Genomic DNA, 25068 nt, shown 5'->3' on the forward strand with positions numbered 1-25068 from the left:
GGAACCTGTAGGGCAGATCTCATGCCCTTCAGCTGAGGGCAGGAAACTTGACCCAGACAACTCTTCTTCACCCTTCAAGACCCAATGCCAAATGCTCCTGCTTGAAAAATTTCCCTGAAAGATGCAGAACACCCCCCCTCACCCCTGACTACATTAACTCCATCACACACTTGTCATCTTTTTGCTGCTTTATTTAATTTAGTACGCAATTCTAGGAGACAGGGGTTAGCCTGGCTTGTTAACTGCTCTGTCTCAAGTGCTTGCACACAGTAGGCACCCTACTGAAGCAACTGTTTGGACGAGGACACTTGATTACATGACTCTCCACTGCTCTAGAACCTTTCATAGCTCCCCGAGCCTACCAATTCCTCAACCTCCTACGTTCTCTGTGCCTTCCTATGAGAAACGGCCCCTGGCATGCAGCAGATGCTCAATGAACATTGGTCAAGTAAGGGCCCCGGCGGTGCTGTGCATGGACTCCTCCCATCTCCCATTCCAGGTAGGCGAGCAGAGAAAGCCTCCACGGGAGGGCAAGACCCTGCAGGACACAGGGCAGCAAATCTGTCCAGATCATTCCAGCTCTAATGGATGAGGCTACACTCAGTTATTTTTTTCACACACAAAAAAACATCTTTTGGAGCCAGTGTTTGAGAGGCAGGGAACAAACTCCATTAGATGAATAAAAGTGCTAAGCGCCGGACAGCAACACAGATTGAATTTTGAGATGACTAATGAGGGCTGGGTGGCTGACTGGCTTCCAGGGGACAAGGCCACCTCATCCAGCCTCCTGGCCAGGCATCCCAGGACAAGGATGGTCATACCAGGGTGCCCTCCCCCACCCCATTCTTCTGGGTAAGGCACTAAGTTGAAAAGGGTCCTCAGGGACCACCAGGACATTATTCCACCATGGGGAGAGATACCTTTGCCAGCATGAGTCCTCCAAAACAGGGACCCAGCTTGGGGAGGGACACTTCCTCACCCTAACATTGCCCTTAGCACAGTCAATCAGTAGACATGGCTAGGGCTGGTTCTAGGAGGCAGGCACACACCAGAAGGCTCTTCAGGCCCTCCTGGGACTCATGTGGGGGCAGCCCCAGAAGCCCCCACATCTCCCTTCCCCTCAGCCCACTTGGCCACTATCTCCCCATCTCCTAGGCCAGTCACCTGATGCTAGCTGGGACTGCCCCCATCTGGGTGACCTGAGGTGGGCACCTGGCCTCTGCGCCTCAGCTCCCAGCTTTACAGGGCATTGGTAGTAGTTCACATCACACACAGACAAGTTTTTTCCTTAAATGTGGTAAAATATATACAATGCAAAATTCACCACTTCAACCATTTCTAGAGTCTACAGCTCATGCCATTAAGCACATTCATTGTTGTGCAACCAGGCCCACCGTCATCTCCAGAACTTTCTCATCTTTCCAAACAGAAACTCTGTCCCCATGAAACACTCCCTAACCCCTCGACCAGCCCCTGGCTCCCCCATCTGCTTCCTGTCTCTGTGGATCTGACTCCTTTAGGGACCTCCAGTGAGTGGAATCAGACAGTGTGTCTCCTTCTGGGTCTGGTTTATTTCACTGAGCATTATGTCCTCAAGGTCTGATCAGGTTGTAGCAGGTGTCAGAATCTTTTTAAAGGCCAAGTAATATTCCACCGTGCAAAAGGACCACTTGCTCATCCATCATTGACAATTTGGTTGTCTCCACTCTTTGGCTGCTGTGAATCACACTGATGTGAACACGAGTGTGTAAACATCTCTTTGAGTCTCCCACTTTCATTTCTGTGGGCAAGGTACCTGTAATGGGATTGCTGGGACACATGGTGATTCCATGCTTAACTTTTTGATGACCCTCCTATTTGCCAGGGCAGCTGTAACCTTTCACCTTCCCACCAATGATGCACAAGTGCTGGGAGGACACCTCCACCACATCCTGACACTTGTTTTTTAAATAACAGCTGTCCTGGTCAGGAGGGGTTTCCATCAACTCAGCCGGTCACCTGAGAATGTCAGATGCAGTCTGCACCTCCCCTTCTGGCAGTGACGGCCCAGGATTGGAGTCAGGTTGGAGTTCTACAGATTCTCAGACAAGCAACAGGAGTACTGACTGCTGGGCACCCACACAGCTCCACACTGGCTCCTGAAGACTCCTCACGAACCAAGGAGGTACACGTTTCCTTTGAGTGACAACACAAAAGTCTCAGGGCCAGGTGTGGCTTGTCTGAGGCCATGTGGGGATTTCAGGGAAAGAGGCCAGTGGGCTCCAGCCCTTACAGCCCACCAGGGACCTTCTCTGGACTCTGTGTGGCCTGTGGAGGGGGGAAGGTGACCTTCCAGGCCATGGACTGGTGGCAAGGACAGCTCGGGCGAGGCTGGTTGCGCATTGATTGGAAGCTCTCCCTAAGCCCTGCTGGGGCCCACCTCTCAGGCCTGAGTCATCACAGTGACCACCCTGGGGTGGGGCCACACCATCCCTGCCCAGGGGCGCACACCCTCAGCCCCGCAGGAGCCATGAGTGGCCAGGGTCCCCTCAGCTGCAGCCACGGATGTGGTGGGCAAGCCAGGAGGGACCCCAGGACCCCAGTCAGCAGCTGAAGGTTCAGAGTTGCGCTGAGGGTACCTCGGAGCTTCTGGGCAGTGACACAGCACTACTGCTCAGGGAAGAGCCTGAGCCAGTGGAGGCAACCCCGGAGGCTGGGCCCTGCCAGCTCCTGTCTGCGACCTGATCAGATGCAGAGAACAGCACCCAGGTCTCCAGAACCGGCATCTCCTCCCAAGCCACTGAACTATGAGCTGAGTGCAGATGCCCGGGGTGCAGAGAAGCACCAGGCACAGGATGGCAACACCTGGAAATGGCGCCAGGCAGGCGAGATGGCCCTAGGCCCCGGTGTAGCCTCAGCCAACCCTGATGCCCTCCCCACCTTCCAGACCCCCTGGAGACCAAGGGGCGAGGAGGGGAACGCTGAGCCCCCAGGTCTCCTCCCCCAACCCTGCTGCCAGGGACCAAACAGGAGCCCAGAGCCTGCTGGAACCTTATTCTATGTGGGATGACGGCAATGTGGAGGCCAGCAGGACTCCTCTCCTAACAGCCCCAAGTAAACCTGTCTAGGTCTGAGGGCAAGGTGGGCTGTGAGGGGGTTGCAGGGCCCCAGGAGAGGACACCCATCAGCTAAAAGCAGGAGCTGCAGTTACTATAGCACTGGCTAAGTCACATGGATTTTCTGGACCATTAAACAAAATGTCACTTAGAGGCAGCTTTCTGGAAGGTTCCATGGGAGGCTTAGGGCACAAGTCTGGGCTGGGCTCCAGGTTCCAGCTGGCAGCTAGCAGTGTCCCCGTCTACCCTGCACAGTGTGTGTGTATGTATGGTGCTGGAGGAGGGGTGGTTGGCCTCTTTTGGGCCCTTGACACTGAGAACTTTCTGGTTGAGACGACCCTGGCCCAGAACTGGCTGCCACCCCAGAGTCGGCTACCCAGAGCCAGGCTGGGGAGACAGGCCTGGTGTGACCACCCTGCTGTCCCTGAGTTACTCTTGCTCCTGGGGACCTGGCCCACGGCCCGGCCCCCTGGGAGCTGCACAGGGGCGGCAGGTGAGGGAGCAGGTGAGAACCCAGGCTTCTAGGTGTTATGTCTGGGACTCGGACTCAGTGACAGCTGTGGCGGATCCCCCCGGCAGGTCCCACTGCGAGGGTCCTTAGCCCGGCGGGGGCACAAGGAGGCCAAAAGGTAGGATTTCAGGTCTTTTGTTAGAAATAGCAGAGCACCCATGTGACATGGCAGGTCACGGCAGGACAGTCAGTCAACCCTGGACCACGACCCTGGTGGGGGTGCCAATCCAAGCGATAGAACCTTGCAGAGGACAGGCTTGGATCATGGGCTTTGCTGGCTGAGGGCGAGTCCAGATGTATCACTTGGTTGGGTGCGTGATGATGCGTGTGGAGAAGTCAAAGAGGTCACGATTGATCTTGCGCAGGTTCCGCACCTCGTCTTCCAGCTCAGTCACGCGGATCCGCAGCTGGTCCTGGCCGCCCAGGACGTTCTGGGGGAGGGGCAGGGCGCTCAGACTGGGCCGGGGGGTCGGGGTGGGGGTGTGTCGGACCTCTGCCCTGCTCTGAAGGCCACTGTCCCTACGGTCCAGGATGGTGAGCAGGGGCGCAAGTAGATCCTCTCCAACAGCCTGAGCCAAGCCTGCCCCTAGCAGCCCACCTGAGGTGAGCCTGGCCATCTTGAACCCAGCCCCTCGCCCACCCTGGGCCTCTCCCCTCCAGGCTCACTCTCCCATCTTTGGGCCCTGCCCCTTCCCCATCTTGGGGTTGTTCATCCTCCCACCTTCTCCAGCGTGCTGGACATCACCGCCTGCAGCTGTTCCACCCGCTCCAGATAGCTGGGCTCTGACCCCTGAAAACACAAGAGCCAAATCAGTTGGCCACTCCCAGGGATGGCCAGGTGGTCAGCTAGTGCCTCCAGCCAGTGCGGACAGCCTGCCGGCGTGGCAAAATGGTTGGACCTGCTGTTGTTCCAGGTCATTCGTCTTCTGACGGACACCATCTGGGCACGCTGCTCTGGGCCAATAGCCAATGCTGGGCACAGGCATCCATCAAGTCCCCTGGAGGAGTGTGGAAGCCCCTGCAGTCTTGTGTGGTTCTGGGGCACAGAGACAGCGGACAGACCCCAGCCTCAGTGGGAAAGGGTGCCCTGTCCTTGCCAGGTGAGGCATACCTGCTGGTGGAGGCCGAGGCGCAGCATGAGGCCCCCACGGTGCGGCTCGTCCCCGTGTTCTGCACCGAGCAGGTGCTTGTTGAAGTGCGGCAGGGGCAGGCCTGGTCTGAAGTCGGAGCTCAGCATACTGACAGGTGCAAGCATGATGTAGGCATTGGTCACGGGGCCTGGGGGTGGGGTGGGGGAGATGGTCAGGACCACCCTCAGCCAGTCTGCACCCTTCACGAGGTGGGCCCTGAGTCCTTCCTCTGCCCTGCCTGGGGTTGGGGAGTGGTGGTGGTGGCCACACCCACCTTTGAGGGTCACTGTCCTGAGGCACTGCTGGCTCTGCACATCCCAGAGGCGAACAGTCTCATCATGGGAGCCCGACAGCAGCACGCTGCCGTCTGTGGACACTGACAGGCAGGTCACCTGGTTCCTGATGATGAATGCATCAGCTGGCTCCCAGGATGCTCGGGCTGGGGGCGGGGCAGCAGCAGGACCAGGCCTGCATTTGTGCCCCAGGGAAGCAACCCCCCTCCAACCCCTGTCCCTGCCTGGTCCCCGCACCTGTGCCCTCTGAACACCTTCCCGTGCTCCTGCTCTGGCTGGAAGCTCTTCTCTCTCTGCCCGGGCTGCAGATGCAGGAGGGCAGGTGAGCAGGGGCCTTGCAGTGCCTTAGCCCCAAGCCCGTCCCCTGGCCCTGCTGCCTGCAGACACTCACCCAGGTACAGAGATCAACCTGGAAGATGGAGCCGTCGCTGCCGCCACAGAACATGTAATGCTCAGCCAGGTCCATGGTCACGGCCAGGATGCCCACGTCAAAGAGTACGGACAGCAGCAGCTCACCTGAGGAGACCTCCCACAGCTGGGGGCGGGTGGCGGTGTGAGAGCAAGGACCAGTTGGGAGGCTGGGTCCCACAGAGCCTCCGATAAGCACTGTCACCACAGGGGTCTCGGGGGCTCAGGGACCCCTGTCCACCACCTAATTCAGTGACTGTCAGCCCCCAGAAGGTCAGCCCTGAATCCCCCAACCAGGGACAAAGACCCAAGGACGCCCTTGAATCCCCTAAGGCTTGGTCAGGAGCCACCAGGAGCAGTGGCCAAGTGGGAATTTCCAAGCTGACATAGGCCTAGACTGTCCACCCTCTGGCCGTCCTTGAGGCTGGAAGCATCGGGGGATCAAGAGCTGTCTAGAGCCGCTGGCTTGGAGGAGGACATTATATGCTGGCTCCCTTGGGCCAAGAACCCGCTAGCTGGGCTCAGCTCACATCCACTGCGGGGGACGTGGCAGGGTGAGGGTCCTACCTTCACTGTCTGGTCCAGCGAGGCGGTGGCCACCCGGGCTAGGGGCCCCCCAAAGCCGCAGTGCAGATCTGTGATGGGGAGGGTGTGGCGAGACCAGACGTGCCGGGGGGCAGGGGTCCGGGAGGGGTCTGCCTGCAGCACGCTTGGGGAGGGGGTGGGAGGACCTCAGCGGGCATTTCCATGCCCTCACCTCATCTCCAGGTGGCAGCCCGGCCCCCGGTCCTCCTGGTACCAGCCCGCCTGACCCGGAGCCCCTTGCTTCCCGCCCTCGTGGTCAAGGCCTTGCCTGCCCAGAGGCCACAGCTAGACGAGGAGCCACCAGGGCCATGTGCTACCTGTAGAGGCTCCAGGCCAGCACTAGGCAGTCCTTGCCCCCTGAGATGAAGTGGCTGCTGTCCCCCGTGAACTGCAGGCATGACACGTCCTGGTAGTGGCGGCTCAGGATGACCAGAAGGTTCCCTGTGGACACCTGCGGGGAGGGGCACCGGCTTGGTGGGGGGGCCTGCGGGGAGAGCCAGACCCCACAGCCCCTGCACCAGGGCTTTACAGCGCCTGTGACAAGCCGGTCACAGCTGCAAGCGACTGCCTTCTGACCTAGGGGGTGGCGCTGGTCACAGCCGCAAGTGACCACCTTCTGAATTGGGGGTGGGAGTGGGGCTCATGCTGGGAACCAAGGGGGAGGGGGAGCTTGGGCTCCAGGAGAGGAGGGCCCTGGTGGCAGGGACACCAGGGAAGGGCTGCGCAGAGGTGAGAGGGCAGAGATGCTGCCGTAGGATGAACTTTGTCACCCAGATAAACGTGTCCACACCCCAACCTCCAAAACCTGTGACCTCACTTGAATACAGCTTTGGAGATATAATCCATTCAGATGAGGTGAGATGGGAGTGAGGTGACCACTGTCTCCATGAGGATACCTGGACACAGACACCCAGGCGCTCACCCCGCAGAGGGAAGGGGAGAAGGTCCACAGAGGACAGGAGTCACAGCCCAAGCCAGAGCGGCCCTGTGGGGCGCCCCCTTGTGGTCATGATGCACGCTGGCCAGGAATTCTCCTAGAGGGTAGGTCCTCCAGGCCAGGCAGCCTCCACCTGAAGGGAAGACCAACCCCTGACTGTTCCCCCATCAAGAAGGGCCAACCACTGTCGAGCCACTGAAGCTGTCTAGTGATGGTGGACAGGCTGCTGAAATCTGCCCATACCCCCTGCACCGGCCTGACCGCAGCAAAGGAGGATTTCTACCACAGGGTGACTGCCTCAGTTTCTTTCCCTGCACTTGGGCAAGGCTTCCTAGTTTCAGGATCGCACAGTGAGGTTTAAGAGCTGGAATTGAGACTGCCAGCTCCCTCTCCTCCAGGAAAGGCTTTGTCCTGGGACCTTGGACACTGCACTATGCACAGGAAGGGAGGTGAGTGTCCTCCCAAACATAACAGCCTGTCAGTGACAACCGGCTCAGTGGTCTGACCAGCAGCCCACCCACAGGCTGAGCCCACCCTCGTGTTTCTGAGTCCCTGGGCTCACCTCCCACAGGTATATGTTCTCTGAGATCCCTGCCAGGACGTAGAGGCCATTGGGCGATGTGGTGAGGCAAGTGACTGGTCCCGGGCACATGATCTTCTGCTGAAGCTGGTCCTAGAGATAGAAAAGGCCTCTGAGTTTCATGGGGGAGGAAACTGGGGAAGGGGCAGGAGACAGCTGGTAAGTCCAGGAGTAGAAAGAAGGTAAGGGTGGGAAGGGAAGCGGGGGATAGGATACTTTGAGCAAATCCATGGTTCAGCAAAGAGGGATCTGCTCCAATTGATGCTATGCATTGTGGGGGTGGAGGCCTGTGGAATCTCTTTCAAAGCAAGACAGCACCTCTCTGGACTGGGGGTCAGAGGGACCCCTGGGTGTTCGGGCGGGAAAGGCAAAGAGAGTCCAGGAGGACCCAATGGCCACTCGGCTTTTGCCCTAGTCCTGAATCCCCACTAAAGTGTTGCCTGGGACCTTGAGCCTCAGTTTCCAGATCTCTAAAATGGAACTTCTCAAGTTTGTGTGTGGACCACACCAGGAAGAGCCAGAACACAGAACCCACCCAAAGAGATGTCAGTTGGCAAAAGCAGGCAGCAAACAGCGTCAACGGCTGCATTTTTAAAGTTTTTCTAACCGTGGGCCCTAATGGCAAAAGGTAGCGTCTTTGGGGACATTAAATGCACTAGACTCCCGAATCACGCTTCAGCGGGCTCCCTCAAGCCTCGGACCTTCACTCTCCAAGCTCCGGATACCGACGGAACCCCTAATGCAAACTCTTTTCAACTAAATTTCTCACCTAATGCGCCGGCTCCCGCGCAGGGTCCCCAAGGGACCCAACCTGGCCCTCTTTGTGCGCGTGCGCACCGCTAGCAACCCCACCCCACCCCGAAGCAGCTGCCCACCCTCAGCTCCGCGTGTGTGCGCAGCGCCCTAGCCGCTCGCAATCACAACGGGCGCGCGACTCCCTGCTGCTGCTGCTGCTAAGTCGCGTCGGTCGTGTCCGACTCTGTGCGACCCCATAGACTGCAGCCCAACAGGCTCCTCTGTGCGACTCCCTACCTTCCCCTCAAAGACCCCAGACCCGCGCGTGCGCAGAACACTTTAACGGGACTACCCACTCCTACCCCGGCTCAGGGTCCATGTATCTTCCACCACCCTTTCCCCCGACCCCTGAGCGCCGCGCAGCTCGCCGACGGCGCCCGGGAGCACGCCGCCGCACCTTCCTCTGCAGCTCCCAGGCACAGATGTAGTTCTTGCCCAGCTGTGCGGCCAGCAGGTACTCGCCGTTGAGTAGCGCCAGGCCGCGGGGCCCGGCTTGGCCTCCGCGGTACGTGAGCAAGTTGGCGCCAGAGTGCAGCTCCCACACAACGCAGCTCCATAATTGAGCCGCCGAGTCCGTACACACGGCTACCTCCATGGGCGCCGCCATCTTGCCTTCTCCACCGCCCCGGACGTGTGTCATCATCAGCGAGACGCGGGCGACTGCGCCGTGCCGGGTAGAGCGGCGCACAGGTTGTCCGGCTCACCGCGGCCGGCTATCCTGGGCGTGCGCACACGACTCAGATTGGGGAGCTGCCCTATGAACCAGGCTGAGTTAACTTCCTGCTCCGCTAAAAATAAGGGGTGCACCGCCAGGTTAGAGCTCTTAGAAGGATACTTCTTCCAAGAATAGATGGCGAAACCAAGGCCTAGAGTCTCCTGAGAGTAGTTAGTAGCCTCAGAGCCCGGAGGTCTGTCTTGGCCGTTTGCACTGGGCGCTTTTGGCCAAGACGCAACTTCGCAGATTCTTATTCTTATTGTGCATATGTGATGGACAGGGAGGCCTGGCGTGCTGTGATTCATGGGGTCGCAAAGAGTTGGACACGACTGAGCGACTGAACTGAACTGAATTGTGCATATACTGAGTACCGACCTCACAGGATCGAGACATTGCACGTAAAACAGGCTACGCTGCTAACATAACAGGTAGTGATAGTCGTGTCCGACTCTTTGCAACCCCATGGGCTGTAGACCACCAGGTTCCTCTCTCCATGGGATTTCCCCGGTAAGAATACTGGAGTGAGTTGCCATTCCCTCCAGGGTATCTTCCAGACCCCAGGGGTCGAACCTGTCTCCTGCATTGCAGACAGATTCTTTGCCGGCTGAGCCACCAGGGAAACCCCAACAAAACATGTAACTGGCGTTCAAAACATAGCCAGTTAGATGTGTGTTCGTGGACCCATGGTCCGCCTCCCCCTGGACCTCGCTTCTTCGGGGGCCACAAGACCCACATTTTAATATCAGCAACTTGGTGCAGGTCGAACAAATCGTGAGGTCTAGGGAGCATTTAACCTCGTGTCAGAGATGCTGGCTGCAGGCTGTGTCCGCAAACTGTACATTTTAAATAGGGAATTAATTGCCAACCTTTGAAAAGGGAGAATTTTCTCAAAAGTCGCGGTCTCATGACTGTCCTGGGCGGTGTACCCAGAAGCAATATGGGGACTGGGTGCTGGGTACGTCCCTCAACCCCGCTGCGCGATCTAGCAGAGGACGGGCAGGAGAGGGGAGGAGGGGGCCTTCCTGGAGAAGACACGGCGCCGTAGCCGGGGACTCCGCAGGCCCAGGCCCGGCCGCCAGGTGGCAGGCTCGAGCCATTCACCAAGAGGCCGGACGGAGTCGCTCCAAGCCCGGGGGGGCCAACAGCAACAAGCGGCGGGGGGGGGGGCAGGGGGCGCGTCAGGGGGTGTCAGGGGGGACCGGGCTGATCGGGCGGAAGGGCTTCCTTGAACAGGTGTCCTGAAGAGAAAGAGGGACAGACGCGCGAACAAAGGCCCTGAGGCTGACCATGGAGGGGGGAGCTGGACATGGGGACCTGGGTTTTATTTTATCCCAGGGAAGTTGAGGGGGGGGTGGAATGTGAAACTGAAGGACTTTTGTAAATTGGAGAGAGGTGGGTGTCCAAATCTCCAGAAGCTTCCAAAAGGGAATTGGAGGTAGAACCCCGGTTCCTCAAACTTTTTTTGTTCTTAATGTGAATAAGAAAAATGAAACACCTTGAATGCTTATTTACATTTTCCGGATACCGTTTTCCCCAAACCACATCTTTCTTTCAATCTTGGGCGTTCTGTGGAACCCCAGTTGAGAATGGTGACACCCTGCAGCTCCTAGGGGTGGGCCAAGGTGGCCTTTTTCCAACCACCAACCCAGGGCTTGAACCCAGTCCACCTGAGCAGCGGGGCAAGTCACTGCCCAGCTCTGGGCCTCAGTTTCCCCAGGAGCCAGTCGGGAATGCTGATTTGAACCCTGGGTCTGCGTGCTCCTCCGGGGAGGTCTCCCCTGGCTAAGTTGCCAAGCACCGGGGTTCCAGGAGGAAAGGTGGGCCCTGCAGGTGCGGGTCACAGGGGGACCCGTTACAAACATAAGTCGAAGATGTGGAAGCCAGGGCATGGGCAGGCCAGGGCTCTGCTGGAGGGCAGGCAGCTGTTGGCCAGTCCCGGCCCCCTCCCACCCCTCTTTCCCTTTCCCCTCCTCTCCCTGGGATCCAGCTCAGCTGGGCTGATGTGTGAGGTCAGAGGTCACCCCACCCCCAGCCTGGTTCCGGAATGAGGACAGACCAGTTGTGTCAGAAGGCCAGGACAAAAGCCACACTTTGGGGGCCTCTCGGACCACCCAGTCGCCAGACCTCCTTGGTGCCAGCCTGGCGCCCCGTCCCAGATCCATTAACACTCCTAGGCCTAAGGACATAAGGGTAGGGGCGGGGCAGAACGGGGGAACCGAGGCACAGAGGTCTGCAGAACCGCTCTGGGTCTAAGCCCCTCAACCCCGTTCTTTATTCCCTTCTCAGGTATTGAGCGCCTTCTGTTTGCAGGCTCAGGGTACATACTGTCCTGTCTCCTGCCCTGCCCACCTGGAGCCGGAGCCCGGGGCGGGGCGGCGAGGGGGGCCCTTCTGGGTTGGGGGCGGGACCGGCAACCCAGGCTCAAATCCAGCGCCTAGCCTGCTAAGTGCACTAATGGCGTTGCGGAAGGCTGATGACTCAAGCGAAAGCCCTCTTCTTCGGGCTCCGGGCTGGCTCCCGCGGCTCTGCTGATCAGACGTGGTTTTGAGTTTCACCTCCAGGGAGGCTCCCCCGGCCTACTCACAGGCACGGAGTGGGAGGCTCCACAGGGATCTGAGAGGCTGGGGAGGAGGGGTGGGGCCCGACCCCCTCTCTGTATCTCTCCCCCGCCTCGGGGCTGTGTAACCTCAGGGCCTCTGGGCCCCTCTCTGGGCCTCTTCAGAGGAATGAAGATGCTAGACTGGCCGATCCAGTTTGCCCAGAAGGCCTTAAAAAAAAAAATCACTTTTCCTTTACCTCCGTGGCAGGGGAGGGCAGGGGGGCTCTGAGAGGCAGGTGGGTTAACCCCTGTCCTCTGAGTTCCTGTCCTCCTGGTTCGCAGAGGCTGGGACCACGTGAATGGACTATGGGGAGGTGCATGCACCAGGAGGAGTGAATTGTTTTTCCTCACTCAATGCAGACTTGGGGGCTGACCCAGGCAGGAGGGACCGGCCCAGGCCAGCGGATGCAGGGGAACCAGGTGGCAAGAGGCCAGTCCTACCCACCATTCGGCCACGCTGACCTTGAGGCCATTAGGTCCTCTGTTCACGGGGTGGGGGTGAGAGGTAGATGAGGAAAGGGTGCTCAGAAAATGCACAGGGGTTTCCCTTCCAGGTGTGTTGAGCCTGAGGGTCCCAGGGCTGAGTCTGCCTCTTGATCCGCTTACTTTGGGTCCTCAGGTCAAGTGTAGAAGTGTGGACTGAACCACAGCTGTAAGGCTGGGGGGTGGGTGCTGGGTGGACCCATATGGCTGCCAAGACTGCCTGGGCTCCTCCTGGTGGGCGCCTGGGGGTCCCTACATTTCACCCACAAGGGCCAGGCACTGCTGACTTGGGGGTGGGTCGTCCACTGTCCCCTCGTCTCCCCATCTTCGCACCCACTGGAGGACATGGGGGACGTGGCTTAGTGGCCCTGGGAGGCACAGTCCCCACTGGGGGACCTCACCATCAGGCCCTCAGCCTCCTGCCACCAGGAGCAGAGTAGGGGTGGGGTGACGCCAAAAAAAAAACCACCAAAGGAGCCGTTTTCTGTTAAAAGTCAGAAGTGTTTTGTCTTGTTTTAATATTTCATCAGCTTTACAGGGTTACAATTGTCTTAAATATTTCTGAAGTTTAAATACAATCTGCATAATAATGTTATAAAATGTAAACTTTCAGTGTTCCTTTAAATTTCAAAATCACACTTTTTTTTTTGTCTTTTTTCCCCCCTTCCTTTTAATACCTGAATATCCTGCAAAATCTGAAATAAATCATCACAGGCTGCCCTGCCGCAGCCAAGGTGCGACAGGCTGAGCCCGGCCAGAGGTAGAGAGTAGTTTTACGTCTTTTTATTGGAAGTTTTTTTTCCCTTTAACCTGAGTTCAGGCGTGCTCCCCACGCCTTCTGACAAACCCCAGAGAAACTGAAATTTCACAAGTCAGGCATGAAAGGCTGAAGTTGTGTTTGCCAAGAAAAAAATGCAGAAGCAAAATTAAGGGAAAAAAAAAGTGGTGGGCAAAAATGCTACCAGTGAGAAAAGTGACTGTACAAACGCACAACTATTACAACCAACCCGCCACCCCGTGCCCGCCCTAACCCCGCCCGCCCCCCAGTGGACAGCTACAGACCTGCGGCCAGTTTGGAGGTCACAAGGAAGGTTCTAGAAGCAGCCCGTCCACAAGCATCAGCAGATCAGGGGTACCCCTCTCCACCCTGAGTTTGGGGGTCCCCATCCAAGGCATGCTGCTAAGCCCCACCTGTTCAGGAATGAACAACACTCAACCCCGGTCCCCCCGGGTTTGCCTAAGGGGTGCTAAGTGCACCCCAGAAACCCACACCGATAGGCAATGGTAGGGCTGGGAGTGTGGGGGTGCTGATTGGAGCGACCTAGGCAGAGGCAGGGCCCCTTGGAGGACAAAGTCCCTCCTGGCCCTGGGACCCCCTGCTATTTCCATGGCCGGTGGGGCCCCCTCCTGGGCCCACACCCCGTCCCCTACAGTCATCAGGGTTGCCCAGCACCACAGGCACACCCTGAGTCAGACGCGGGGGTGGGGAGAGTGGGCATCGCCCGCATGACGCTCTATCCCCCGGGCCCTGCGACACAGGTCGATGCAACAGCACGCATGCGTGGGACCCTGAGTTGGGGGCTAGGGAGGTGGGCACCCGGGCGGGGATTTTGGCATCAAGAGTCAGACCTGAGGTAGAAAGAAACTCGCAGCAGACACACGCCCTCTACGAGGCCAGCAGGAAGGGGGTGGGGGGCAGAGGGCAGCCGCGCACACTACTGGGGTCAGGTGAGGGGAGAGCAGAGAGAGAAGAGGGGACGGCAAAAAAGCGGGGGCAGATTGTGTCTGGGAACAAAAGGATCCCCCTCCCACAATGATTGTGCCGCTGCAGTGGGAGACGACAGGAGGGGAGACCCTTCCAGAAGCAGGAAGAAAGGCCCAAGCCCTGTGCCACCCTCTCCTGGGAGGGTGGGGGGCGTCAGCGACCCTGAGATACACCAAAGAAATGGGTTCCCTCCCAGAGACACACCTCACCCCACAGGAAGGCAAACCCGGCGAGACTGGGGGCTCAGGACCACCCCCAAGGTCTCCAAGGCAACAAGATGACGCCTGGGTTGGGAGCGAGCAGGCTGCTGGCGGCGCCCCGCCCCTCCGGGCTCGTTAGGCCGGGCCCCCGGGGTCCAATTAGTTTCCAGGCTCACCTGGGAACACCTGCGTTCTTCAGCCCACCCCCACCCTCAGAGCGACGGGAAAAAGCGCTACCTAGCGGGAGGGAGGCACAGTCCCGCCCAACACTACCTGGTCCCGCGGACGGAAGGAAACTGGGCCCCCAAAAGTGCGCCTGGGCTTAAGAAGGGCGGGTGTGCAGGCTGCGTGCCACATCTTCCCGGCGTCCCCGACCCCCAGCTGCATCCCACCAACGCCTGCCTTCTGACCTGCGGAACAGGGTTGGGGGGGGAGTGCGGCCCCCCCTCGGCCTGCATGTAGTTCCTCGAGTCACCACAGGGCTCCCAGCAAGTATAGAGGGACAAAGTTAAAGACATGAGAACGGGAGTGGGGTGGGGTGAGGGGGTTCAGGGTGCCATGGCCCCAGAAACCTCGCCCTGAGCTAAGGCCGGCTCACCCTCATCCCCAGACATGGCATCCCCAGAAGCAGTGCTCTCAGGCAAGGCCAGTCCCCAGGCCGTGTTCATCCCTGAGACAGGAGCCTGGGGCTGGCGGGGGGAGCACCCCCCACCCCAGCAATTTCTCCTTTTGAGTTAAGACTTTGGGGCTCCTGACTGAGGAGCCCAGCCTGAAACACAAGTCCGGTGACATCTAGCATTCTGCATCCCTGCCCCTCTTCCACCAGAACCCTGCCAGGCACCCCCCACCCCAGCCCAGCCCAGCCCAGCCCAGCCCACAGCACCTGAGTTCATCGGCTCTGCTGACTCTAGCCCAGGCATCCAGTGTCCTGGGCCCACTGCACCACAGGAAATGCACAACCGAACCCAAATCAGTCATGGGAAAAATAAAGGGTATTACTTGTTTGTTTTTTTTTTTTTGCCTTTTTTTTTTTTCTTTTTCAAGTCCAGTTTCCCTGAATGAACACAAATATATAGATATATATATCCTTTTCCTAGGTTTGATTCCTCCCCCAAGAATAAAATAGAATATTTACAAAACAAAATCCCTAAAACCTCTTAAAAACCCTATAGAGTTTGAATTTCACTATTTCTTTTAAAAAAACAACAAAGTTCCCGAAAGCAACAACAAAAAAATTCAACTGATCTTGGCTCAGGGGTTTCATTCAACACAAGGAGCTGGGTGTGGTGAGTGTGTGACAAACGGACAAAAAAAAAGCAAAGAAAAAAAAACAGATAAAAATGAAAAAACACAGTGCAGGGATGTATGAGGTAAACAGGATTGGCCTGTTGAAACCAGACACCAGTCCACGTGGGTCCACCAGGGCTGCAGGAGAGCCCTAGTAGACATTTGCCTCTCTCATTTCTAATTTCCTTTGATATTCTCACAATTCATCTCTGAATGTCCGAAACCTGAGTAATTCAAGTGTTCCTTGGTTTTCCCCTGTTTTATTAAATTTTCTTTATAGATATATATATATGTATATATATTTTTCTTTTCTTTTTGGCGTTAAGCTGTCGCTCCTCTGTGGATACCTCCTCTCCCCACCCGTATCTTCCGCCATCCCAGCCCCTGCTTGGCCCACCTGGACCCCCTGCCCAGTCTGGCAGGTTCCCAGGGTGGGGAGTGTAGCGGTTAAGGCAATGAGTTGTTTGAGGTAGATGTGGGGGGTGCAGACATCCCTGCTGGCCCTGCCTGGCTGCCTGCACTGCTGCTGCTGCTGTTGGTCCCGCTGTTTCCTCCCCGGCTGCTGCTGCCTCCACCTTTGCTGGGAGCGGAGGGTGGCGTGGGGGCCGGCGGCTGGGCGAACAGCACTCCTGGTGCAAGGACAGGAGGAGAGACAAGTCGTGGAGAATGTAAAAGATCACATGACAGGGGCAAGCGATTCCTGATCGATTCCCAGCAAAGTCCCTCTCCCCCAGGACACCACCACCTCCTCAAGCCTCCCCTCATGGGGGTCTTTACAGCAACAGAGCTGTTCTGTGTCAACATCGCCACCTGGTGGCCTACAGGAGTCATGGGTCTGACCACATTATTTTTGAAGTACACAACATGTGATATGACCATGCTGAGCACTTAGTACTTGCTGAGCACCTGGCTAAGACACAGACTATCGCTCATACTATAGTCTCATGAGGGAAGAGCTCTGGGCTCAAGCCACCACACCCGAGGGGCAACCAGGACTCCAGAAACACATGGTCAAGGTGGGTGTGTGCACCAGGCCAGCCTACCTGTGTACATGATTCCATTAATCTCTACTGACATGCTAATACTGTTGCTGCCGTTGGTGCTGGTCAGGTTCGCAGCCGAGTCCTGGCGGCTCTCGGAGGCTGCGGGAAGAAGAATAAACACCCTTTGTCACCATAAACCAGCCCCCATGCAATGAGCTGTATCATGTGGGTCATCCCCACCAGATGTGAGGTTTCACAGAGCTTCAGACCCGATCTCTCAGCAGCACACACAGTAGGTATTCAACAAATACTTATTGAATAAGAATGTATTTGTCTCGAATTTGCTTTTTTGCATAATTACAACTCTTGTTTTCCCCTAATAATTAAAAAAAATTTTTTTTCTTAAATTTTTTGGCTTCACTGCAAAGCATGTGGGATCTTAGCTCCTCAACCAGGGATGGAAGTCTCGTGCCCCCTGCAGTGGAAGTGGAAAGTCTTAGCCACTGGACTGCTGGGGAAGTCCTTTTCTAATCAATTTTATTGGAGTATAGCTGATTTACAATGTGAAGTTTTTCAGGTGTATAGCATGATTACAAGTCTTAAGCAACGTGCTTGTGCTTAGTCACTCAGTCATGTCCGACTCTTTGCGACCCTATGGACTGTAACCCGCCAGGCTCCTGTGTCCACGGGGATTCTCCAGGCAAGAATACTGGAGTGGGTTGCCATTCCCTTCTCCAGGAGATCTTACCAATCCAGGGATTGAAGCTGGATCTCCTGCATTGCAGAGTCTTTATTGTCTGAGTCACCGGGGAAGCCCAAATCATGTCATTCTTTTTAATGGCCAGAGTATTCCAGCCTTGGTTCATTCACTCCCCTACTCATGGACACACTAGGGACATCGTGCAAACATCTGCAGTGAACATCCTTGGACACATGAGTTTCCTTGAGCCCTTGCATCAGCTCTGCTCTAGATACCAAGCAGAATCACCCAGTCCTGGGGCAGGTACATCCTCTATCTTTAAAAGAGATTCCCGGGACTTTCCTGGCAGTCCAGTGGTTAACACTCCATGCTTCCAATGCAGCAGGCACAGGTCTGATCCCTGGTCAGGGAATTAAGATCCCACATGCTCCAAGGCACAGCCAAAAAAAAAAAAACACTGCCAAGTTGTCACCTGTTTACACACCCACCAGCAGGACCAAGGGGGCCCATTTCTACCACATCCTGACCAACATTTGGTATTATCAAACTCTGATAGATGAAAAATGGCATATCCTAGTTAACTTGCAGAGCCCCAAAGAGATGGAGTTGAACAGTTTTTCCTACTAGTTTATAAGTTGTGCTCTGCAGGTGACTCAGTGGCAAAGAATCTATCTGTCAATGCAGGAGCCACAGGAGACGTGGGTTCAATCCCTGGGTTGGGAAGATCCCCAGGAGGAGGAAATGGTAAACTACTCTAGTATTCTTGCACAGAGAATCCCATGGGCAGAGGAGCCTGGCAGGCTATAGTCCATGCAGTTGCACAGTTGGATACGACTGAGTATGCATGATGAGTCCCAGCTGCCCATTCTTTGTACTGGTCTGTTTATCTGTTTTTCTTTTTGATCTGTAGGCACTCTTTACATATGTTGGTTACGAGGCCCTTCTCTTGTTCTTGTGCAAGAAGCACAGAGAGTCTAAGTGCTGGGGTGGTACCTTGGCTATTGATCCGGATGCTCATAGGCAGCTGTGCCGTCATGGCCAAGAAGTTCTGCTGAAGTGCCCGCTGCATCAGTCGCTGCTGCTCCTCTGCCACCAGGGCCATCTTCTTCTCGGGAGGCTCCCCAGACTCCAGTTTCTCCCGAAGCTGCTCCAGGGCAGCCGCCTGTGCTGCCACGGCCGCCTGGGCTGCTACTGCCTGGGCCGCCACCACTGGGTGACCTGCCAGGGAGACTGGCAAGCGGCCAGGGACTGTGATGGGGATGGCTGCATCCTCCTCTGGACAGGAGAGAAGAGGAGTTGGTGGCCAGAAGGGAATGGAGGTAGCTTAGTCCCTGCCTCCCACACAAGGCAGGAAGGTGCCTCCTTGAATACCTCCCCTGATGGCGTGCTCATTTCCTATCCAGGGATGAAGTAGACAAGTTTTGGAACAAACACAAGTGCTAAGAGCCTTCCTACTCTCAGGCTGACATCAGATACCACCATAATGGTAACAATACTAGTGATAGTAACAGTATACAGTACTGCTTGGCATTATTAAGTAGTATCACAAAGAGACCATAGAAGCACACATTACATACACATACAATACTAATTATAACAAGTGCTCACCACATCTTGTCTATAGCACTTAATGTGAACCATCTCAACAACCCCATTTCTACCTAGGCACCCTCTTCTCCACTTTCCGTTCCGTTCGTTCCGTCGCTCAGTCGTGTCCGACTGTATGCGACCCCGTGGACTGTAGCCTACCAGGCTTCTCCGTCCATGGGATTCTCCAGGCAAGAATACTGGAGTGGGTTACCGTTTCCTTCTCCAGGAGATCTTCCCGACCCAGGGACCGAACCCGGGTCTCCCGCATTGGAGGCAGACGCTTTAACCTCTGAGCCACCAGGGTTCTCCACTTTATTGCTGAGAAAACCAAGGCTCAGAGAGGATGGATAACTTTCCTGAGGCCACTGAGCTGAAGAGAAGCTGAGCTGAAATCAAACGCATGCAGCCCAAGCCTAGAACCAGCTCTGGACCATGCCCCTCTCCAACGGTTGAAACAAACAACCCCAACATTCCCACTCATCGGTCCCACTGTGACTCACTCTCTCTTCTCCCAATTCTTCCTCCTAAGTCCCTTCCTGGTGGCTGCCTCTCCAGAATGGACCCCATTCCAACTTTTGCTATTGCCAGCCCCTCTGCCCTGGAGTCTCTGCAGCCACCTCTGCTACTCTCAGCTCCAAAGAGCCCCTCGGACCCATTACAACCATCTTTCCCCAGCTCCCTCATGAGCTCCATTGGGTTCGGATCTCTCTTTTGTCCCCCACCATCCTCCTGAGCTCCAGCACGGGGCTCGCAGAGAACAATGCCTAATAACATTCACAGGTATGGCTGTGACTCCTGAGGGCGAGGTAAACAGCTGGGGTGGGGTAAACAGAGGCCCATAGAGGTTGGAGGGAGCTGACACTGGCGAGTTCTCCTTCACCTTAGATCTGACCAGCCCTGAATTCTCAGGGTGCTGGGAGGATCATCCTGGATCCCTGGGCCAAGTCTGTGACATAGGGAGTCGCAGTTCGTGTGGCAGATGAGAAACAGGACCTCGGACAGGTGCACTGGCCTGCTTGAGGTCGGGCTGCCACATGAGCTGTTGGTGATTCTGTGTTAGGAAGGATTCAGAGGCTCCGTGATTGACTGGTGATGTCTGCCACAGATGGCGTCAAGGGTGTTGCACGCTGGCATTTTACACACCAAAGCTCCTCAACAACTCCACAAAGGTATAATCTCCTGCACTTTACCCATAACGAGAGCTAGGCTCAGAAAGGAGCAGTGAGCACTGAGCAATAGCTCCGAGGGTGATTACAGTCAAGTTTGACGACCAACACTGGGACCATGTGTTCAGAAGAATTCTAAAGTTCAAAAGGAAAGGAATACAGTGATCAACTAGCAATGTCACATGCAAGGGACTAGAGATAACCATAGGCAGCAGCCTGGACCAATGCTACAATAAAAGAATGATTAATTAGCAATGTCTGCCACGGGCAAAGGATAGGGAAATTGGGCATAGTTTGCCTTGTCTGCCTTGGCACAGAATTGGAGTTAACAACTATTGATTCATGATGTACACCAAGGGCACAGGTTTAGGGGAAACAAATTGATTAGAGATGTCTGCCTGCCATGGGCCAAGGCCGGAAGGAACAGTAGTTGACTAGTAATGTCTGCCACAGGCATACTACTAGTGGGTAGGTAGCCCTCTTCCACACCCACTTTGGGGCCTATCTTCCTGGTCACCCAGAAAGGGAAGGAGACATCCCCATCCCTAGGTCACACTGCCAGGCTAAAGCAGAGTCATGATCAGGCCCCAGGCCCTGCGCAGTCCTCACCTTTCTTGATCTTGGGGGCTGGGGTGATGGAGCTGCCGTTGGTGCTGGCAGCCAGGCCCAGGGAGGACACAGGCAGCTTGGGCGAGGACAGCATGCTGTGGGCCCCGCCCGGCGAGTAGGCAAAGAGGGAGCCCCCAAAGCTCTGGCGCCGGCCCTCCCTCCGATTGCTGTCGATGGCTGCCTGGAGCTCGTTGGGGTTGCTGAGGCCACGCTTCTCACACTCGTAGGGGTACAGGTACTTCATATACCTGTGGGCAGGGACAAAAGGCAGGATGGCACCCAGGACACCCTGGGTGTCTGCATGAAGCCAAGCCCCACCTCCCTGCCTGGATGCCCACCGGTCCTCTGAGCCCCTGTCCTCACCTATGCTGTTCCCTCTGTCATGATGCCTGTCCTGCAGCATGTCCCATCCCCACGACCACCACCTGCTAATCCTTGAGCACCCAACCGGCAGGGCCTAAAGGCCAGGACTTTCTGTGGCCTCCTGCTCTGCGGTCCTTTCTACCTAGGGTCCTTTCTACATGGCGTGAGCAGACACTTACTGGGTGCGCAGCGTGAAGGCAGCGCTGGTAATGGACGTGGGAAGGTTCAGTCCCTTGGTGATCTCCCGCCACAGCTTCTTGTTGATGACCTCCACCAGGCCGCCCTTCTCCGTCACCAGCACGTACAACATGAATAGGTCGAGCACCTGCTTCGCCATGATGGGGATGCGGTTCACAGGTGTCCCTGTGAAGAGGGGGGTGCTGTCACTTGAGGTGGTGCCCAGTGCATCAGTGAGAGTGGGTACCCTTGGCACAGCTGACCCAAGGCAGCTGGCCCTCTGGAGGACTGTCCCTAGCATTATAGGGGGTAAAGAAGCATCCCTGCCCCAACCAGTGTTACACCCAGCATCCCCTGGGGGCAGGGTCACCAGGTCAGACCCCAGCTTGCAAGAGCCCAGAGGCGGCTGTGTCTCTCAGTGTTTCCACCAGTGATCTGGGTTCATGTTGCTCATCTGGGGATGAGGGGGTGCTGCAGGGCCAACCTGGGGGCCCAGCATGAGAAACACAGCCTCTGTTATTCCTTCTACAACCAACAGCTACTAAAACAACTCTGCTGTGTTCCCAGAGGCCGGATGCCTCCAGGTCCCTCGGGGCTCTGCAGTGGGGAAGCGGGGCTGGTTAATCTACTTTGCAGTTTAGATAGCAGAGAGGTGGGCCAGCCAGGGGAGAGGGGTCTCTCCCTGCAGACAGGCCTTCTCCCCACTTCTGCCCACCCTGATGGTCTGAGCCCCTGCAAACATGCCTCCCAGCCATGGGAGCCCCCAGGTCTCAGGTCAGTATGCCTGGCATCTTCCTGGCTGATGGTGAAGAAGCCCCCAGTTATACTTCTCCCCAGGGCAGTGAAATTACAGGTTTACTGTCTGTGGCCCCCACTGTCCTGCTCACATGGAGTACCCCACCCCGTGCCCAGCCTGGCATACAGCAGGTGTCAATAAACAATAGTGAAGGCTGCTGGGCCCCCATTGCAGCCCTGAGGGCAGGCCTGCCTCCCCTGCAGAGATGGAATCTGGCTCCCGCTCCCCGCTCCCTCCGCCCCCACCACAGTGTCCGGGACCTGGGACCCTGGTTTCCTCTCTCCAGCCCCAGCAGGACATCTCAGAACCACCTCCTGCCAACCTTGGCTGCTTCCTAAGTTGCCAAATCCCCAAGGAACAAACACAGCCTGGAGAGGGGGTGGTAAGATGGGCCTCAGATCCCCTCATTTCATTTTCCAGCCCAGGAAGGAGAGAGACAAGCAACACCAGGTGTCAGTGGCACACCCTGCCCCAGAGGCACCCCCAGAGCCCGCCTGGCCCACCCGGGATGCTGAGTTAGGCTCTGAGTTGGGCTTCTCCCGGGACCCTGGGCCCTGGCTCGGCAGCAGGCGGATGTTTATAGAAGACGCGGGGCTGGGTGAGCACAGAGAGGCATTGATGGAGGCAGGCAGGGGGGTGATAAGGAAGGGTGGAGAGGTTGTCAAGGAAACAGCAGGAGGGTGGGGTGCAGGCAGGACCCCTCCCCCACTTCTAGCTCAGGAGACTCTGGAGAACCATCCAGTTGGAGGCTTTGACTTTGTGATGGGGGCAGGGGAAGGGGGAATTACTTTCCCCGTGGAGTGAAGGGAAAGGGTTTGTGGGATGCAGGACATGATATCCAGATTCTTAGCCCCAAAGCCCTCCATCCCAATTATAGACAGGAGGGTTCAACAGGAAGGTGGGCAAAAGCAGGGCCTTGGAGCTGGGTTCTGAGGGATGCATAGGAGTTTGTTGCTTCCTGTCCTCAGGAGTACCTGGCTTGGTGAGGGAGGCAGGGCTGGACACAGACCCTGAAAGCCTGGGTGGCCAGGAGCTGGGGCCTCAGAGAACCTGGCCTCACCAACACCCCACTCCAGAGCAGCTCACCATACTCCCTCCGTGCCTCCAGGACACCAGGAACCCAGTCTTGGGCAGAGTGGGTGGGCTTTGGGCCTAAGGGCTTGGAGCCCCATGGTTGGGGGGATAGTGGGGGGTTTGGGTAGGTGTGGATGGGGCTGATAAAGGGTGGGGTAGGAGCTCTCTGACCACATAGTGGGCAGCAGGCCTGGCTGGGCTAGAAGATAACTGGGCTGGGCTGGACTCCTCCACCCCTGGCACAGGAGGGGTTAATGCAGAGGCCGCAGCCCCCTCCCCTTTCATCTCCTTCCCTTCCGGCCTGGGCCTGTGTTTACAGAAGCTGCTAGCAGGGAGAGGCAGGCAGGGGCCCTGGACAAAGAAGCTGCCTGGCTGGCCCCTGCAGCCCATACCGGCCCCACCCCTTCCTGCTTCTCCAGGCCTCAGTTTCCTTCCCTGAACAGTCAGGACATGGGGGTATCAGGGAAATGAGCCCACGTTGCAGTGGGTACTCCTAGGATCTGTGTCTGGTTGGAGCTCTGAGCTGGGGGTGGGGGGTACTGGGGGCCCTCTGGGCCTGACTCTCCCTGAATGCCCCCCTAGGCCTGGCCTCTGTCCCTGGTCATCTCCTGTTCGCAAGGCTGTGTCTGGCATCTGCCAGACCCTGGGGGTGGGGGTGGGGGGGAGAGGTGTCTCGGGCCAGGTACCCTGTCTTTGCATAATCGTGGCCCTGGCACTCAGCGCGTGTGGGCACTGACCGCCACATGGCGGGGGGTGCAGGTGGCCCATCTCACAGACTGAGGAAATGAGGCCCCAGGTGGGAGCTGGAAGAGGTCGGGACCCAAACCTCCCACCAATTGCAGCAGCAGGAAGGCCAGTCTCCAGTCCACCAGAAGCTTCTGCCCACCACCCGGTGCCCGCCCTTCCTGGGAATCCAACCCTGTTTCCCACACAGAAGCCGGCCTGCTGTGGGGGATCCTGGGAGCAGCAAGGGAGGAAGCCTGCACTGTTACTTCTGGGTTGGGGTCCTGAGACCCCCTTCCACCCAAGGATATACCCCTTAGACTCACAGCTGTGCCTCCCCCACCAGACCTGCAGGGCTGGGCTTCCTCTGTCAGATACCCATGGCAGGATGGTGCCCCTTCTCTCAGACACTTGCCAACATGGCAGGGCTGTGTCTCCTCCTCAGGCATCTCTTGGATGCCACCAACCATGGGGAGCTCACTTTCTGACACACCTGCCCTGGGCCGTGGCCAGCAGGGCCCATCCTCCTGTCAGGCAGACCTCACCTCGCTTCTGCATGAAACTGAACAAGTCGTCCAGGAACTCCTTCCTCTTGGGGTCTGCGTCCAGTTCGTAGAGCTGTAAAGGCAGGGAGGGGATGGGTTAGCAGGTGCCGGAGCTGGCAGCATGTCCACATCACTTGGAAAGTTAGTCGAGGGGACTGCCAGTAGGAAAGACAGCAGGGGGTCTCAGTCCTGGAACTGTCTCCCAGCCTCCAAACATCTGCCGAGGTCCTGCTGAGCAGGCAGTGAGAGCCTGCCCCTGCCATCAGACAAGGACAATGAGACACTGTCCTGGGGTGGCGTAGCAGCTGACCACACGCTCAGCTTAAACCACGGAGATTTATTTATTCCTGCCTGGTTCTGGAGACCAGCCATCTGGAGTCAAGGTACGGCTCTAAGGGGGATTCTTCCCGTCTCTCCCAGCTTGCAGGGGCCGAAGTACCCCAAGCCTGTAGCTGCACCACCCTGGTCTCTGCCTCTGTCTTGCCGTGGCTTCTCCCTAGGGATTTGTCCAAAGTCCCCTCTTCCCATGGGGCACCCACTCACTGGCTGAGGGCCGCCTCATCTCCATCCTTAACTGCTCACACCTGCAGATAGCCAACTCCTGCGTCATGCTCTGATCACAGGTATGTGCACAAGCTGATTCTTGAACATATAATTTTTGGGGACACAATTTGTCTCACCCAGACCATCGCCACCATGAGGGCGGTGGATGTCTGGCACTGTCCACCAAGCCATGTGTGTATGCTCCCGCAGGGCACAGAGGCAGGCCTGGGACAGAGTCAGGACTCTCAGGAGCTCTGTCTTGCACATGCCTTGCCTAGGTCGACCAGTTATGGAGGTCTGCGGTACTTGCAGAGCAGGGTGTCCTAGCCTCAACTGTCAGCTCCCAGGTGCTAGTGGGCAGGAGAAGCCAGTAGAGGTAATTAGAGAGCAAAGCTTGGCCAGGGGGAGGGTGGGTT

General features: G+C 57.0%; 2 protein-coding genes across 8 annotated transcripts in view; both read right to left on the reverse strand.

Annotated features, from left to right (window-relative positions):
* Positions 1-188: 188 nt before the first annotated feature.
* WDR18 (WD repeat domain 18) lies at positions 189-8992 on the reverse strand. Of its 2 annotated transcripts, XM_088838715.1 has the most exons (11): positions 8732-8970; positions 7522-7632; positions 6340-6473; positions 6005-6146; positions 5421-5564; positions 5267-5331; positions 5011-5135; positions 4718-4884; positions 4328-4396; positions 3981-4037; positions 189-2175 (listed from the first exon to the last, which is right to left on the reverse strand). In XM_088838715.1, exons 1-11 carry the CDS (start codon positions 8939-8941, stop codon positions 2059-2061), a joined length of 1341 nt encoding a protein of 446 aa, XP_088694841.1. In that variant the 5' UTR covers positions 8942-8970; the 3' UTR covers positions 189-2058. The 2 variants fall into 2 exon arrangements, with proteins under 2 accessions (XP_088694841.1, XP_055286767.2); XM_055430792.2 differs by lacking the exon at positions 189-2175 and having other exon boundaries at positions 3726-4037; positions 8732-8992.
* Positions 8993-12632: 3640 nt separating this feature from the next.
* ARID3A (AT-rich interaction domain 3A) overlaps positions 12633-25068 on the reverse strand; it is a 35536-nt gene continuing 23100 nt past the window's right edge. For all 6 annotated transcript variants that reach the window (XM_055429913.2, XM_055429916.2, XM_055429914.2 and 3 more), the window contains exons 4-9: positions 24110-24182; positions 20974-21157; positions 20432-20679; positions 18060-18341; positions 16427-16525; positions 12633-16012 (exon numbers count right to left, since the gene is read on the reverse strand). In XM_055429913.2, the coding sequence (XP_055285888.2) occupies positions 15831-16012; positions 16427-16525; positions 18060-18341; positions 20432-20679; positions 20974-21157; positions 24110-24182 (1068 nt within the window). In that variant the 3' untranslated portion in view covers positions 12633-15830. The remainder of the gene's footprint in view (positions 16013-16426; positions 16526-18059; positions 18342-20431; positions 20680-20973; positions 21158-24109; positions 24183-25068) is intronic.

The sequence above is a fragment of the Moschus berezovskii genome, chromosome 8 (assembly GCF_049115385.1).
Source record: "Moschus berezovskii isolate FMDL1 chromosome 8, NW_MosBer_1.0, whole genome shotgun sequence".
In the NCBI taxonomy this organism is placed as follows: Eukaryota; Metazoa; Chordata; class Mammalia; order Artiodactyla; family Moschidae; genus Moschus; species Moschus berezovskii.